At 38.9% G+C, this 14,471-nt stretch overlaps 1 protein-coding gene across 19 annotated transcripts in view; it reads right to left on the bottom strand.

Moving 5' to 3' along the window:
• LOC127436504 (pleckstrin homology domain-containing family A member 5-like) overlaps positions 1 to 14,471 on the bottom strand; it is a 206,292-nt gene that overhangs the window by 29,330 nt on the left and 162,491 nt on the right. For 17 of the 19 annotated variants that reach the window (XM_051690708.1, XM_051690711.1, XM_051690716.1 and 14 more), the window contains 3 exons: positions 10,802 to 10,902; positions 7,902 to 8,017; positions 4,018 to 4,947 (listed from right to left, as the gene is read on the bottom strand). In XM_051690708.1, the coding sequence (XP_051546668.1) occupies positions 4,018 to 4,947; positions 7,902 to 8,017; positions 10,802 to 10,902 (1,147 nt within the window). Of the gene's footprint in view, positions 1 to 4,017; positions 4,948 to 7,901; positions 8,018 to 8,995; positions 10,722 to 10,801; positions 10,903 to 11,333; positions 11,473 to 14,471 lie in introns of those variants that run through there. The other 2 variants (XM_051690725.1, XM_051690726.1) reach the window with 2 other exon arrangements.

The following is a 14,471-nucleotide window of genomic DNA, read 5'->3' as shown; positions in this document are numbered from 1 at the left end:
TGTGTTCTTATCACTCACGAAAACTATAATAAAATCTAAATATATATATATATATATATTTTAATTAAATAACTAACAATGGAAAAACCCCAAACACGTTTTCACTATTTAAAATAAAACTGGTAACACTTTCAAATAAGGTTCTATCAGTTAACATTAGTAAAGGCATCATGAACTAACAATGAACAATATATTATTACAGCATTTATTAATCTTGATTTAGAAAAATGTATTGTTAATGTTAGTTCGTAATGCATTCACTAATGATATCATAGTGTCTACAACTTTTCATTTTTAGAATGTATTAGAATGTATGTTTATGCTGACAGTAACATTAACTAATATTATTAAGTGCTAAAAAAAGTATTGTTCATTGTTAGTTTATGTTAACTATTGTTTACGAATACAACCTCATTGAATTCAAATTAATTTTGGTTGTTGATTCACAGCATATTATAACATTTTTAACTTTAAAATTCCTTTAAAAACCTTTACAAAATCTTAAAATCATAAACTAAAATGAAATTAGTAAACTAGTAAAAACTAAAACTAACACTCAATGAGTGAAAAGCAACAAATATTCTATTTATAATAAAAAAATCTAATTATGATAACCCTGCTGTCTACAGCATAATAATAACAACAAAAAGTCGGTTTGATGACTGAAGAAAAACATTATAATGAAAAAATAAAGAGCACAGATCTCAGCATGAGGTTACACAATCTGCTGATCATTTCTAAAGTTTGCAATAGGTCAGGATGTGCATATGCAAGAACGACTAACAAAAACAGCGCCAAGCAGCAGGAATATTCCACTGCCTAAGCAAGCAAAGTGAGACGTGCACAAATATAGAAATTTTTTGAAAGAGAACGCAGGAAGCACGGAGACATGCTCCACCGATGCCGTTGGATAATTAGCATGAATCAGCATGAAAGCGCTGCTGTTTTCCCTCCTGCACTGACAGCAACTATGATCCACTCCGAGACAAATTATCATGATGTTTTGAGCACACAATTGCATGATTTATTCATGTGTGGAGAGCAGGATGGGACAAGTAAAGCAAACACATCCTCCTACTCTCCAACTACATCCTCCTACTCTCCAACTACACGGCTAAATGGGCGATGGCACCTGACAGCGATACGAGGCAACTACATAATGAATTTGCTTCTCTCTGCCTAGTCTGGACCAGCAGAGGTACTGAAACTGAGCAGAGATAAAAATATCTCTAAGGTTGTGTGATAAAAGACTCATGGAGGAATATCGCCTGCAGATGTTAGAGAGAAAGAGAGAGACACTGGAGTTTGTTCTAGAGAGGATGTGTCAGGGGACTAAAAGAGTGGGAGAGAACAAGCTGGATTCTGCCTGAGCTTTGGCACTGATGACAGACAGAGCGAGAGAGAGAGAGAGAGAGAGAGAGAGAGAGAGAGAGAGAGAGAGAGGGAGACAGAGAGAGGGAGAAGGATAGGGCAGATGTATGAATCTTGTGTGCAGTCCAGTTTGTAGTTTGCAAAGTGCGCATTGTGTAGTTTGTAATGCATGTACTTTTCAAAGTGAATCCTGCGTAGATTGCAATGTATTTTGTTTGTAAAGTGTATACTGCATTGTTTAATATTGTGTACTGCATAGTAGTGTGTGTAGTTTGTAAAGTTTATTCTAGGGCTGCAACGGTACATGTATCCGCACCAAACCGAACGGGTACAGGGCCGTCGGTTGATTACATGCCTTAGCATGCGTGAAACCATTTTTAAAACAACATATAAATGTACAACAAAAAAACGCGTAGAACTAAAATGATAAAAGATTGCGGAGCAACACGGGACCACACAGAACCAAATCTTAGCAAAACAGAGCGCCACATAGTTCACTAGACTTTCACTTTGTCTCCGTGTTTATATCCGTGTCTTCCGCTGAACGCGCTTGGATGCAATATACAATGTGGAAAAGCCTCTCTGTGTCCCCTGTGACTTCATATTTCTTTTTCTTTTGTAAGATACCATAATATTGGACAGCTTGTTATAGCCTGTAGCACTGAATGTCTAATAGCAAGTAACAATGAAATCAGAGTAATACATTGCAAGAACGCATTTCAGCAATTCTGTAGTGCCCACTCCACTGTATTTAAACTAGCACGCGCTGTAGTTTTCCAGCAGGGGACATTGTCAGTGCTAACAGATCCGCCCTCGCCTCTGATAATGTCGATTTTCTGATTTCCCTGAAGAAATAAACTTGAAAATTGAGTGATAAGTACAAGTGGTGAGCTGAAAGACAAAAGACACAGAAATCTGCACTGCTAATGTCTTAATTTAGTCACAATTATTATAATTGCAATTTTCTTTCTTTTTAGTATTATGTTTGTATACAATGTGCATATAAGAGGCTCGTAAGTTTTGTGTTGTAATTTCGTTGAAGAAATAGTGCAGTCATGTATAAATGAGCCTTCACAACAAGAATTGTTGCACATCATCCACTGTGTTTTCAAAATAAATAATTTAAAGAAAGAATCTTTGTTTTCGCTGCTGTACCGAACCGTGACCCCAAAACCCGAGGTACGTACCGAACCAGCCCTAGCTTATACTATGTAGTTTGTATTGTATGTGCTCAGTGTATAATGTGTACTTTGCAGTGGCGGCCCATGCACTTTAAGTCTAGGCCTTCAGTGCGATTCGTGCCATTAAGAAAACACTGTTTCACAATGATTAAGACACTTTATGACATCACACATTACGTCACAGCCAACTAATAATACCAATTGGCATTTTAAAAACAAATCCTTGAACGAAAGCCAAAAATTGAAAGGACACTGAATGCTCAAGGTAGCCTAATCTTAACTGCAGCATGACTGTTTTGTGAAATAAATTATTAAATAAAGAGTTAGATGTCTCTTGAACGGATATTCAAAAATCATAATTGTACATATGAATCTCCAAGGAGGTCTACCTGGAAAAAGCTATCTGATAATATTTGCGATTTAAAATGTTGCTTGCAATAAAGTTCACTGAATGCTCAAGACATCTTAATTTACACTTGGAAAACTCCTGATGTTGTTATAACAATGCAAAAAGCACTTACCAATTTAATTGAAGTCAAAATCAGCCCTCCTTTCCTGTTTAATAAATTAAGCAATCACACAGTCATGCAGAACGTCGCGGGTTTATAAATCCATAAGGATCTGTTTCTCAGTGGCAATAAAGGCAGTGAGTGATGACAGCCATCTCTCTTGATCTCACCTCTCGCACTCTTCGCTTTCGAATTACGTACATTACTTAAAGCGTGATTGCGTCACTCAAGGCAAGCTAGAAGGCCTTGACTGGGACATATCTAAAAAAACTACACCGACCAAGAACAAATAAATCAATGTGATTGGCTGATGAATCTGACAATCTGAAATTAGATGCCTATTCATTTGCACTGTTGAGGGATTCAGTGGAAATTCTAAAGGGCTAACGGGGTGGAGCTCAGGCTCACACGCTGCTTCGGCTAACAAGCTCGGCTTCGGCATGTGATGTGAAACTTGCGCCACACTTGTAAGCACAGAGGAATAAATTCTGATTAGATAAACTTTTCGTTTTTCCCTATACGTTTGTAAATAAATTAATTGTGGAAAGTGATCAAAAATACAAAGGCAAAAGGTGAATGAGAATGACAGGATGAAACAATTATTATTTATTAGGCATGTTAGGCCAGCAGAGAAGGCTTTGCTGGCCCTGAGAATTCACTACTGGTATTTTGCAATGTGTGTAGTTTGTGAAGCGCATCCTGTGTAGTTTGTAATCTAAGTAGTTTGTAAAGTAAGTGTTGGGTATGTAAAGCATGCACTGTGTAGTTTGTAAAGTGTATGCTGCATCATTTGAAATAGTATATTGTGTTCATTTTTTAAAAAGCCGTCTCACATAAGCAGTAGTCAAATTTTTTAATTTTTTTTCCCTAAATCAATAAGGCAATAAATTCTAGAGTATTAGTCTGAGATTAAACATTTTAGGTTTATTGTCGAGTTACCAAACATGCATTCTCACCTTCTGGTGTCATCATCCGGGGCCTGTGTGCGGTGCGTCCGAACCCACTGCTCCAGCTGTTGCATAGAGTTTGTTCTGCTCAGGGTTCTCTCGGGTTCTACTTGCGGGGGTGGAACCGTCGTCCTCCGAGGTAATGTATTGCTGATGTCCCCAGGACTCCTCTCTCCTCCACGCTCACCAGAGCCATTGACCTGGGCAGGCATGTACTGACTCGACCCGCTCTGGAGCTGTCTGGACGAGGAGCCCACTGCAGCGATGGCAGCTGCTTGAGCTGGCTGGAGTTTGATGCTGTTGATCTTTGTGAGGGGCCGCTCCACGACGCCCTCTTTCTGGAAGCCGTATTTCTCACCCTCTCGCGATGATGGAGCGGTATTTTCTGGTTCTTTTGGCTGAGGGTGCTTCTCTCCATCCCGTTGAAGAGTGTGAGGGTACATTCCATCCTTTTGCAAGATCTTCTCGGTATCTTTTGGTTGAGCGTTTTTGTCATCACTCTGTAATGTGTACTTATCTCCGTCCTTGTGCAGCGTGTACTTGTGCCCGTCTTTTTTCAGTAAATACTTCTCTGCATCTTTGTGGATGGCATATTTCTCCCCATCTTTCTGAAGGACGTATTTTTCCACATCTTTTTGCAGCATGTACCTGTCACCGTCCTTCTGCAGTGCGATTCGCTGCGTGTCTTTATGGAGAGCATAGTTGTCGTTGTCTCTTTGGAGGGTGTATCGCTCGCCGTCTTTCTGCATGCTGCCCCTGCTCTCTTTGTCTTTCTGGATGCAAGGCTGTTTCTCCAGGGGCATTTGTTTCTTCTCCTCCTGCCATTGTGTCTCACGGTTTCTTTCGTTGTTTTGGATCTCCGGTCGGGTCAGGACCCTGTGATTCAACATGTTGTTCATCTCCTGAGGAGTGCGTGGGTCGACCTTTACCTTCTCAAGTCTGTGGAAGAGAGAGAGGGAACAGTAAAAACAAAATCAAAATGTTAAAGGAATAGTTCACCTACATGTTGTTCCAGACCTGTATCACCTTTTTTTTTTTTTTTTTGGAGAACAGAAAAAAAATATTTCAGATGTAAGCAAAATGTACATTATAACAGTATACCCAAATGAATCAGAATCACATTAAATCGTATCAAAATCGGAAACAGATTGAGAGCTTGAGAACCAAATCAAATGAGGAAATCTGTATTGCTAAAGTTTTTTAGTGAATATTATACTTTTGTGGTCTAATTTTTGGTCATTTTCATTGTACAAAAAAATTACCTAAATCATTCTGTAAAATATCTTCTTGTATGTTTCAAGAAAGAAAGCTTTGTGGGTTTTCAATTACATTTACATTTTTGGGTGAATTATTTCTTTAAAACAATACATGGCACAGAACATTGGAGGGTGTGCGATTTTTCATAATACATACATACACTGCCTGGCCAAAAAAAAGTTGCATACACTAATATTTTGTTGGACCGCCTTTAGCTTTGATTACGCTGTGCATTCGTTTTGGCATTGTTTCGACAACCTTATGCAACACTTATTTCCATCCAGAGTTGCATAAATCTTTGGCCGAGATCTTGTATTGATGACGGGAGAGCCGAACCACTCCGTAAGTCTTCTAGGGGCACATCCTAAAGACTTCCAATGGGGTTAAGGTCAGGACTCTGTGGTGGCCAATTCATGTGTGAAAATGATTCCTCATGCTCCCTGAACCACTCTTTCACAATTTGAGCCCTACAAATCTTGGCACTGTCGTCCTGGAATATGCCTGTACCGTCAGGGAAGAAAAAATCTACTGATGGGATAACCTGATCATTCAGTACATTCAGGTAGTCAGCTGACTTCATTTTATTGCCGCATAATGATGCTGAGCCTAGACCTGACCAATTGAAGCAACCCCAGATCATAACACTGCCTGCAGTGGCTTGTACAGTGGGCACTATGCATGACGTGCGTATCGCTTCATGCGCTTCCCTTCTTACCCTGATGCACCCATCGCTTTGAAATAGAGTAAATCTGGACATGACCTTTTTCCATTGCTCCCCAGTCCTAACTTTATGCTCCCTAGTAAATTGAAGTTGTTTTTTTTCCGATTAGTCTCACTAACAATTGTGCGTGTGGAAATCTTCTAACTTTCAATATTAAACATGTTCTACTATCGATTTTTTACAATGTGACTAAGCGTTTTAGTGATTTCTAGATTTTTTTCTAACCACATTTCTTCCACGAAGCTGATGGTTCACCACTAACCTTCCAGGTTTTAATAATGCGTTGGACAGTTCTTAACCCAATTCCAGTGATTTCAGCAATCTCCTTAGTTGTATTCTTTGCTTGATGCAGGCCAATAATTTCTGACATCTTTTCCACGACCACGGGATACGTCTTCTGACATGGTTGTTTAAGAAATGAGAAGCTACACACCGCATCAGTTAGGGTGAAAATAATTGTTGCCAGCTGAAACATATTAATCACAGCAATAATGATCCAATCCTAGGTTCTTAAGTATCTGCATATTTAAATCCAAACGGTGACTTTTTTTTTTTTTTTTTTGGCCAGAAAGTGTATAACAGATTTGTAAAAAGCATTTGTCCAAAGCTATAATATTCTTGTTTAGACAGACATTTCAAGCCATTCAGCTGTTGCTGTTTGCTATCAAAATTACACTTAACGAGAACAGATAACCAATTGAAACACTACTAAGCGAAAAGTTCTGGTGAATCTAACCCGCATTTAAAATGTTTGACTTTAATCTTTACTTAAGAAATTCTTTCTACCAAAAAATGGCCCTCTGATTTTTTTGAGAATGGACACCCAGTGCCCATCACACACAAACATGTTTTTATTAAAATGACTGCAGTCGGGAGGGAAACAAACACTAAGCAATGTGACACTGTCTGAATGATGCTGTAATGACAAATAAAGATGCCAAAAATGCTTTCTCCACTTATAACAGTCTTTGATACTACGAAAAGAGCTTTTTTTTGTGTCTTTTATTCACTTTCATATACAGCTGCGGTCTTGTGTTTGTCAATAGTAATTTTGAAGATTTCTTTGGCATCTGTGATTGCGCTAGAAGCTGCAAACACGCACACACAAACATCGCATGCACGAAGGCTCAAAAACTTCTCTGCACTTAAAAAGCTGTGAAAACTACATGCCTCTGAGATTTTCGGGGGAGAGAACAAGCTCTAGACTAGAAAGTCTGTAGCTTTCCTCAAAATAACAACAACAAAAGTGCTGCATTATAAAGAGTGTTAAGAGTAGAGAGGAAATGCTGAAGTGACTCAGTTTCCTCTGAGGCATGTTAATAAAGAGAAGTTAACAACAGTATAAATAGCTTCAAGATAAATGTAAAAAAAATAAATAAAATAAAATAAAATAATAATAATAATAATAATAATAATAATAATAATATGCAAACACCCTAGCGCAACATGAGACAACAAAGTCTCCAAGGTTTACTTCCTTGATATAAGCTCCTGGTCTTATAATGAATAAATTGTCATTGCACGTTATTTCAAAGAAGAAACAAATTTGTCTTGGTAATCTTTCATCAAAATAATTTGCTCCGCCTCTGAAACGACTTTCCTTTTTGGATGATGTCATCAAGCCCTTCAACCTCTTGCCTCCAACCACCTGGCTCTATTCTGGTATGTAACGCCCACTTTTGAATCCAATCAACTTCTGATAAATAAAATGAACCCCACCTTACACTTCTTTTCCTCATTGAATAGCCTGTTTCAATCGAAATCCATCAGATTACGGAAGTAAAATTGGTTGTGAACAGCATTTCATGTTGACTGTAATGGGTGATTTCCTACCTTCTGATTGGACTCAGTGTGAACCAATGGGTGTTTTCTTAATTTGTGATAGGTTAATTCAGGACACACAGGCATTCCTTACCTTCTGATTGGCTCAGAGTGGACCAACGCTGCATCTGTCATAACCTTCATCCAGGACTCCATATCTTTGGCTGTGTCGGTGCTAAAATAGTACGTCCGCATGTTTGGATGTGTCGCCTACATGTGAGAAATGAACAGAGCAACCTGGAAAAAGAAAGAAACTACAGTGATCGTCAAAACTTTTACTAATATTTGCTGGCAGAGGAGCATAATGCCATATAATGCTATAATGCTTGAGCAGTGTTTCGGATGCGAGTAGATCTCTGTCAGGAGAGTTTGGATTTGACAGACCCTCATCAATGAGCTCCCCTCAGGAGTGAGTTTAACTGCTTGACTCTGATAGCTTAGTCTGGATTTTTTAACACTGCCACAAACTGTTCTTTCACAAAGCCTTGTACTCAATGATCATAGCTTGTGCACTTTTTAAGAGTTGATTTAAATATAGAAAAATATCTATTTCGATATTTAAACCTTAATACATACAACTGAATATATATATATATATATATATATATATATATATATATATATATATATATATTATTTAAATGTTTTCTATCAAAAAACATAGGCAGTTCAAAACAACATTAGAAACTGCAAAACTGGTGTGAGCCACAACCAAATTAAAATATTTTAGGAATATTACTTATCATTAATAGTCATACCACCCATTTTCAACTGGAGATCCATAGAGGAACAATAACCTTTTTTCTTTTGTCAATTTTGTAAAGAGAACCCTCAAGGACGTGTATAAGCCTACACATAGTTTGGAAAGGGCGAAGCAAATCTTTACATCTATTGCATATTTAAGTACAAAATATTTGCATACTTATGCCAGTGTTGAAAAACTGAGATGAACTGAAAATCTGTTTGTAATCAAATCATGACTCCCTGCAAAATCAAACTGAATCGTGATTCAGTAGCCAAAGTGAGAGATTTGCTAGTTGTATCATGGAAAACAGTTTTGAAATAACAGAGTTCAATGAACTTTTCTAACATTCACAATATGAAGCTCCGTCTACCAAAAGTGTATAAAATGGCTCCTTTAAAGCACATCAGCATGCTTATGTGGAATCGTGCATAGTCAGAACTTACCATATTAGTGGAGCTCCATCCAGTAAACATGTTGATGTTCCAGTTTATGTAACCTCATGGAAAACAGTAAGAACCATTGTGGGATGAAGAATAAGAAGATAGAGACATGGAATGAGTCAACATAACTTGTGTTCATTAAAATTGAGAAAAGAAACTCCAGAATTCTGTCACAACAATGCAACAAACTAGTGCAGTCCATCATGTCTATGCCAAGAAGCTGTACAAACTAAAGTTTTAATTCTTTAACTACAGCCAAATCGGTGACCTTGAGCAGGATGCCAGGGGTGCAGTCCATCACTACTGTTTGGCAGAACTCTGAACACAAGACTAGATTAAATTCATAGACAAACTGTCCCCATGAGCTTGCCTGCCACGCTAACACAATCTCTGCCCCCGAAAGACCTTTTGAAAACACTCTCAGGAGGTGAAAACTCCATTGCTAAAGAACTTAGAGAACTTCTTTCCAAATATTGTAAATGGCATGGCATTTTAATATTGATCTGGGTCTTAGGGGGTCTAGCCTCAGTCTGGGTCTTCAGTGGTCTGGCACTGGTTTGGTTCAAGTCTTACAGTAAGAGTTCTGGTTCAGGTCTGATTCCGGGTCTCAGGGGTTCTATCTTGGTCTGGGTCCAACGGGGTCTAATCTTGGTCTTAATGGTCTGGTATAGGTCTGGTTCTGTGTCTTAGGGGTTCTAGTCTTGGTCTGGGTCTTAAGGGGTTTGATACTGGTCTGGTTTTGGGTTCAAGACTTGGTCTTGTTCTGAGCCTTATGGGGTCTGGTATTGGTATTAGGGGGTTTTGTCTCGGTCTGAGTCTTAAAAAGGTCTGGTATTAGTCTGGTTTTGTGTATCAAGTGTTCAAGTCTTGGTCTGGGTCTTCAGAGGTCTGGTATAGGTCTGATTTTGGGTCTTAGAGGGCCTAGTGTTGGTCTGGGTCTTAAGGGGTCTAGCATTGGTCAGGGTCTGGGTCTTAGGAGTTCTAGTGTTGGTCTGAATCTTCAGGGGTCTGTTACTGGTCTGGTTCTGGGTCTAAGTGTTTCTAGTCTAGTTCTGAATCTTCAGGGGTCTATTATTGGTCTGGCTCTGGGTCTAAGGGGGACTGGTTTTGGTCTGGATGATCAGGGGTTTGGTATTGGTCTGGTTCTGGGTCTATTCTTGGTCTAGGTCTAAAGGGGTCTGGTATTGGACTTTTTCTGGGTTTTAGGGGGTCTAATCTTGGTCAGGGATTTTAGGGGTCTGGTATTGGACACATTCTGGATCTTAAGGGGTCTAGTTTAGATCTGGATTTGGGTGTTACAGGGTCTAGTTTTGGTCTGGATATTCAGGGGTCTGGTATTGGTCTGGTTCTGGGTCTTAAGGGGTCTAGTCCAAATCTGGAATGTCAATGGTCAGATATTGGTCTGGATCTGGGTCTTAAGGGTTATAGTCTTGGCCTGGATCTTCGGGGATCTAGTATTGGTTTGGTTAGGGGATCTAGGTTTGGTCTGCATCTTCAAGAGTCTAGTGCTGGTCTGGTACTTTGTCTTATGGGTCAAGGCTCCGTCTGGGTATTCAAGGGTCTGGTATTACTCTAGTTATAGGTTTTGGGGAGTCTGGTCTTGACTCCCAATTCTGGTATAAAAAAAGAAATTGACATTGTGACTCCGCTATTATAGTCATCAGCTTCAATGGAGTCTATCACTTAAGCGATCAAAAAGCCCTCTCCTTTCATCAATTCATCCACTCATCTGAGTTTTTCTCTTTGAAATCAGAACATTTGCATAGAAATTGTGGCCCCATTTGATGGATTTTGCGTTCAGGCTCTGACCTTGAAGGCATATTTCCGGCTTATATGGTCATCCACGGACAGCATGGAGATGTGGAAACTGGGTAGGAGAATACTTCCCAGAATTCCCTCTTCTTTATCATCTGAAGACAGAGAGAAAGCAACAAACATTAGATCAGTGGTTCTCAAACTGGTTTTGCTTTAGGACAGAGATTCAATATTGGGCAACAAGTGGCAGACCCCAAAAAAATAAAAAATAAAAATGTGTTTATCATACCAAAGTAAGCAAAAATGTCCTTAAAATCAAACTTCATATCATATTCATATCACTATGAACTGCACAGGCCCACAATATGTCTAATTATTAACATAACATGACTAAATACCATAAATTACCTCTCTGATAAATAATTGATAAATGATTCTCTTCCTTTTCAGGATGGAAACTTCAAAGACTCTGTCATTAATCTTTCAGTTCATACAAAATCCTTTAGTTTAAACACTGGCCACCAACATCTACTCAGTTTACTCATTTAAATCTTGATTTTTACTACACATAGATAACTAATATTGGCATTACATTCATGCTGTTTAGCCAGAGGGGAACTGGCTCCCCCGGTGAGCCTGGCTTCCCCCAAGGTTATTTTTCTCCATTGACTACATCTTATGGAGTTTTGAGTTCCACAGTCGCCTTTGGCTTGCTCACTGGGGGTCTAAAGACAAATAATATTTTTAAGGCATAATTTACAATCACGTTATTCATCAAACCTCACAATGAAGACTTAAATACATTACAGACATGACAGCTTCATTCTCTGTAATAATTTTTTGTAAAGCTGCTTTGAGACGATGAGTGTTGTGAAAAGCACTATACAAATAAAAATGACTTGACTTCCTTTAAAAGCCGATAAACCTATTTATTTTGCTATTCTATCCCTGCATGATTATATGGTTAGTTGCATTTTATTCTTTGCATTTAACATGTTATTTTTTTCTCCTGCTGTCTGTGAACCTATCCGACCTACAAAAAAACTTTTTGGGTTGTGATCCACCAATTGAGGGCCACTGCATTAGCATATATTGGAAGACAGCCAGGATACTGGTAGAATTTGCAGCTGAAGGCATGACCGGGCATTTATTTCGGTGGGGGTTTTAGTAAACAGACGCTCTAGCAGGGCTGATGGGAAAAATGCTGGGTTGCATGCAGCAGAGCGTGGCGATAGGTTTGTGTCTGCTCTGGACTGTGAATGCAATCGTTTTGATTGCAGAGTGCAACGAATCACTCAAACCGGCTTGCCGACAGAGTTAATGCAGAGTGACAGCTGTGGTATCCATAACTATAACAATTGTAATGGTGAAAAAGCAAAGAGCAATTTCCTATCATCATCCGTATGCCAGAGACACATGCCCCAACTTCTTTTGGGCAATATCTAATTCATGATTTGAAACAATTGCATGTGAATTAATAATGCCCATTTGTTTGCCTTAGCAAACACCACCACTTTGTAACAAACAAGACAACAGCCACCAGTGATGCAATCTTTTAAAAGTTACAAAAGTTCTGCATCCATAACTGTGTTTGGAGACATCCCACATATTGTGTTCTGAGCTGTTCAGATCAACGAGGCAGTGTTCTGAACCCATGCTAGCAGTAGTTGCTCAAGAAAACTCGCAGGTGGTTCACAGCCCGTTGAATTACTCACAGCAGCCAGAAACAAACAAATAACAACCAACAGAGAGAGATGTGAAGGAGGAGAGAACTGATTGATAAGCCGTTGTTTCATAGCCCAGGGACAATCACAGATTTTAAATTCTCTTGTAGTCAAGAAAAAGCTCAGCATGCTGGCTTTTGGAAACTATATAACAGTTAACCCTACAAGTCAAGGCTCAGAGTTAGTTTAGTGGCAGATATCGGAAATAAGGACACTCTACTAAGCCCGCATTGAATCAATTCCAATCTCCATCATTCACAAAACTCTACACATGAAAGCAACATTAGTATTACTATTGCTCAAATCCCTAAGTATTTCATTTCAACACTTAATGTTTGTGCTATAAACCATGCATCATACCTCAAATCATGCTGTTTGTTGAGGAGAGGTATGCTATTAATTTTCTAAGTAGGGATGGGAATTGTAAGGAATTTAATGATTCCAGTTCCGATTCCTCTTAACAATGACGGTTGCTTAACGGTTCCAGTAACAATTCTTTTAGTACCTTTAAGAAAGAATTATTTGAAAATAACAGATGCAATTCTCTGCAGACTTTTGCCAAATGATGAGGTCATACAGAGCAATTCAGTAACCCCTACGACTGATATACTGTATAACTGTTTTTGATTTACTTAAAAGAGCCGGCTCATGTGAGTCATTAGTTCGGGACCTGGAATATACAGGAAGCGATGTATGTTTCGCTGTAGATCCAAAAGAGCCGGCTAATAAGAGTAATTTGTTTGGGACTCAAAACACACTAGTCACGCTGTAGAATTAGTAGGGGGCAGCTCTGCCACTGAAATACGCTGCAGAAAACACTGTCATAGTATTTTAGTATGGTGTTTCATCCACATTGGTGAAAAACTGCACATAGAGGAAACTCATGAAAATCATACAGTTCTGGTATTTAAAAAAACAAAATGGAACTCGGTACCCAACCATATTTCTAAGCGATTGGATTTGCTATTTTTGCCTGTCAGTGAAAAAATCCCATAGACTTACACTGAAGTCAATCCGTATCTGCATACTAGAATATTACAGAGACTAGGGGGAGGGCTCTTTATAACAGAACCCTAGCAACCACATAGCAACACACTAAAAAACACTCATAACATCTTAGCAAACAACCGGAACACCACTGACTTTTGCATGGATATGCACCACTCACTTTTTCTTAAAAACGTACATATTTTCTTTTGTAACACACTTTAAGCTCCTAAAAAGAGGTAACACATTTTACCATTTTTTAATTCAAAACAAAACATTTCTGTCATAACCAGAACAGAAATTGTGAAAAAAGTCCACAAGGCGTGAATATCACATACTTTATGAAGTATTTGGGATTAGTACATTTTTACATTTATCTTGCCCATAAAGAAAAAGATGGCTAATTAACTAATCAATCACATCTGCAACTATAAGTGTAAGCAGTACCTTTTCACACAGACAGGAGGCGTCAGTGATCTTGTCCACCTCTGGTCATAGCTGTAGGATGTGCAAGTTTAGAACCTCAAAATCTTTCCTTCATCATTTACAACCACTCTCATTTACAAACACAAAAAAACAGCCCTCCCAGAGCATTATTTAACCTGGCCCGCCGACAGAGACTCAACAAAACTGATGACATGAAACAGAACGAAAGAGAGATAGATAGAGAGACTTTGTACACATCTGCAGTCAAAGCACGTCTCCCTGTGTGGTAAGAATACATCTCGCTCCTCGCCGTCAGCCAATAAACAGCCTTGTCCCTTATGGGCCGGCCATGAAAGAGCCATCTGATTGCACTGGCACACTATTTAATTGCACAATTTATGGAGATATAACAGTGTCCTAAGGAGACATCAGCAGCCAGTGCCACAGGTTCAAATCTGAGCACCTGCCCAACAAGATATCTTTGGACACATTAGACATTAGAGCAGCCTGGACTATTAAATATTCTTGACTATTCAAATATTATGCAGCAACCACACATTTAAAAGATGCAGTTGCATCCAAGAGAT

This window comes from Myxocyprinus asiaticus, chromosome 47 (genome assembly GCF_019703515.2).
Source record: "Myxocyprinus asiaticus isolate MX2 ecotype Aquarium Trade chromosome 47, UBuf_Myxa_2, whole genome shotgun sequence".
Taxonomy (NCBI): Eukaryota; Metazoa; Chordata; class Actinopteri; order Cypriniformes; family Catostomidae; genus Myxocyprinus; species Myxocyprinus asiaticus.
The sequence above is the reverse complement of the archived record's forward strand: the minus strand, read 5'-3'. Positions and strand labels throughout refer to the sequence as shown.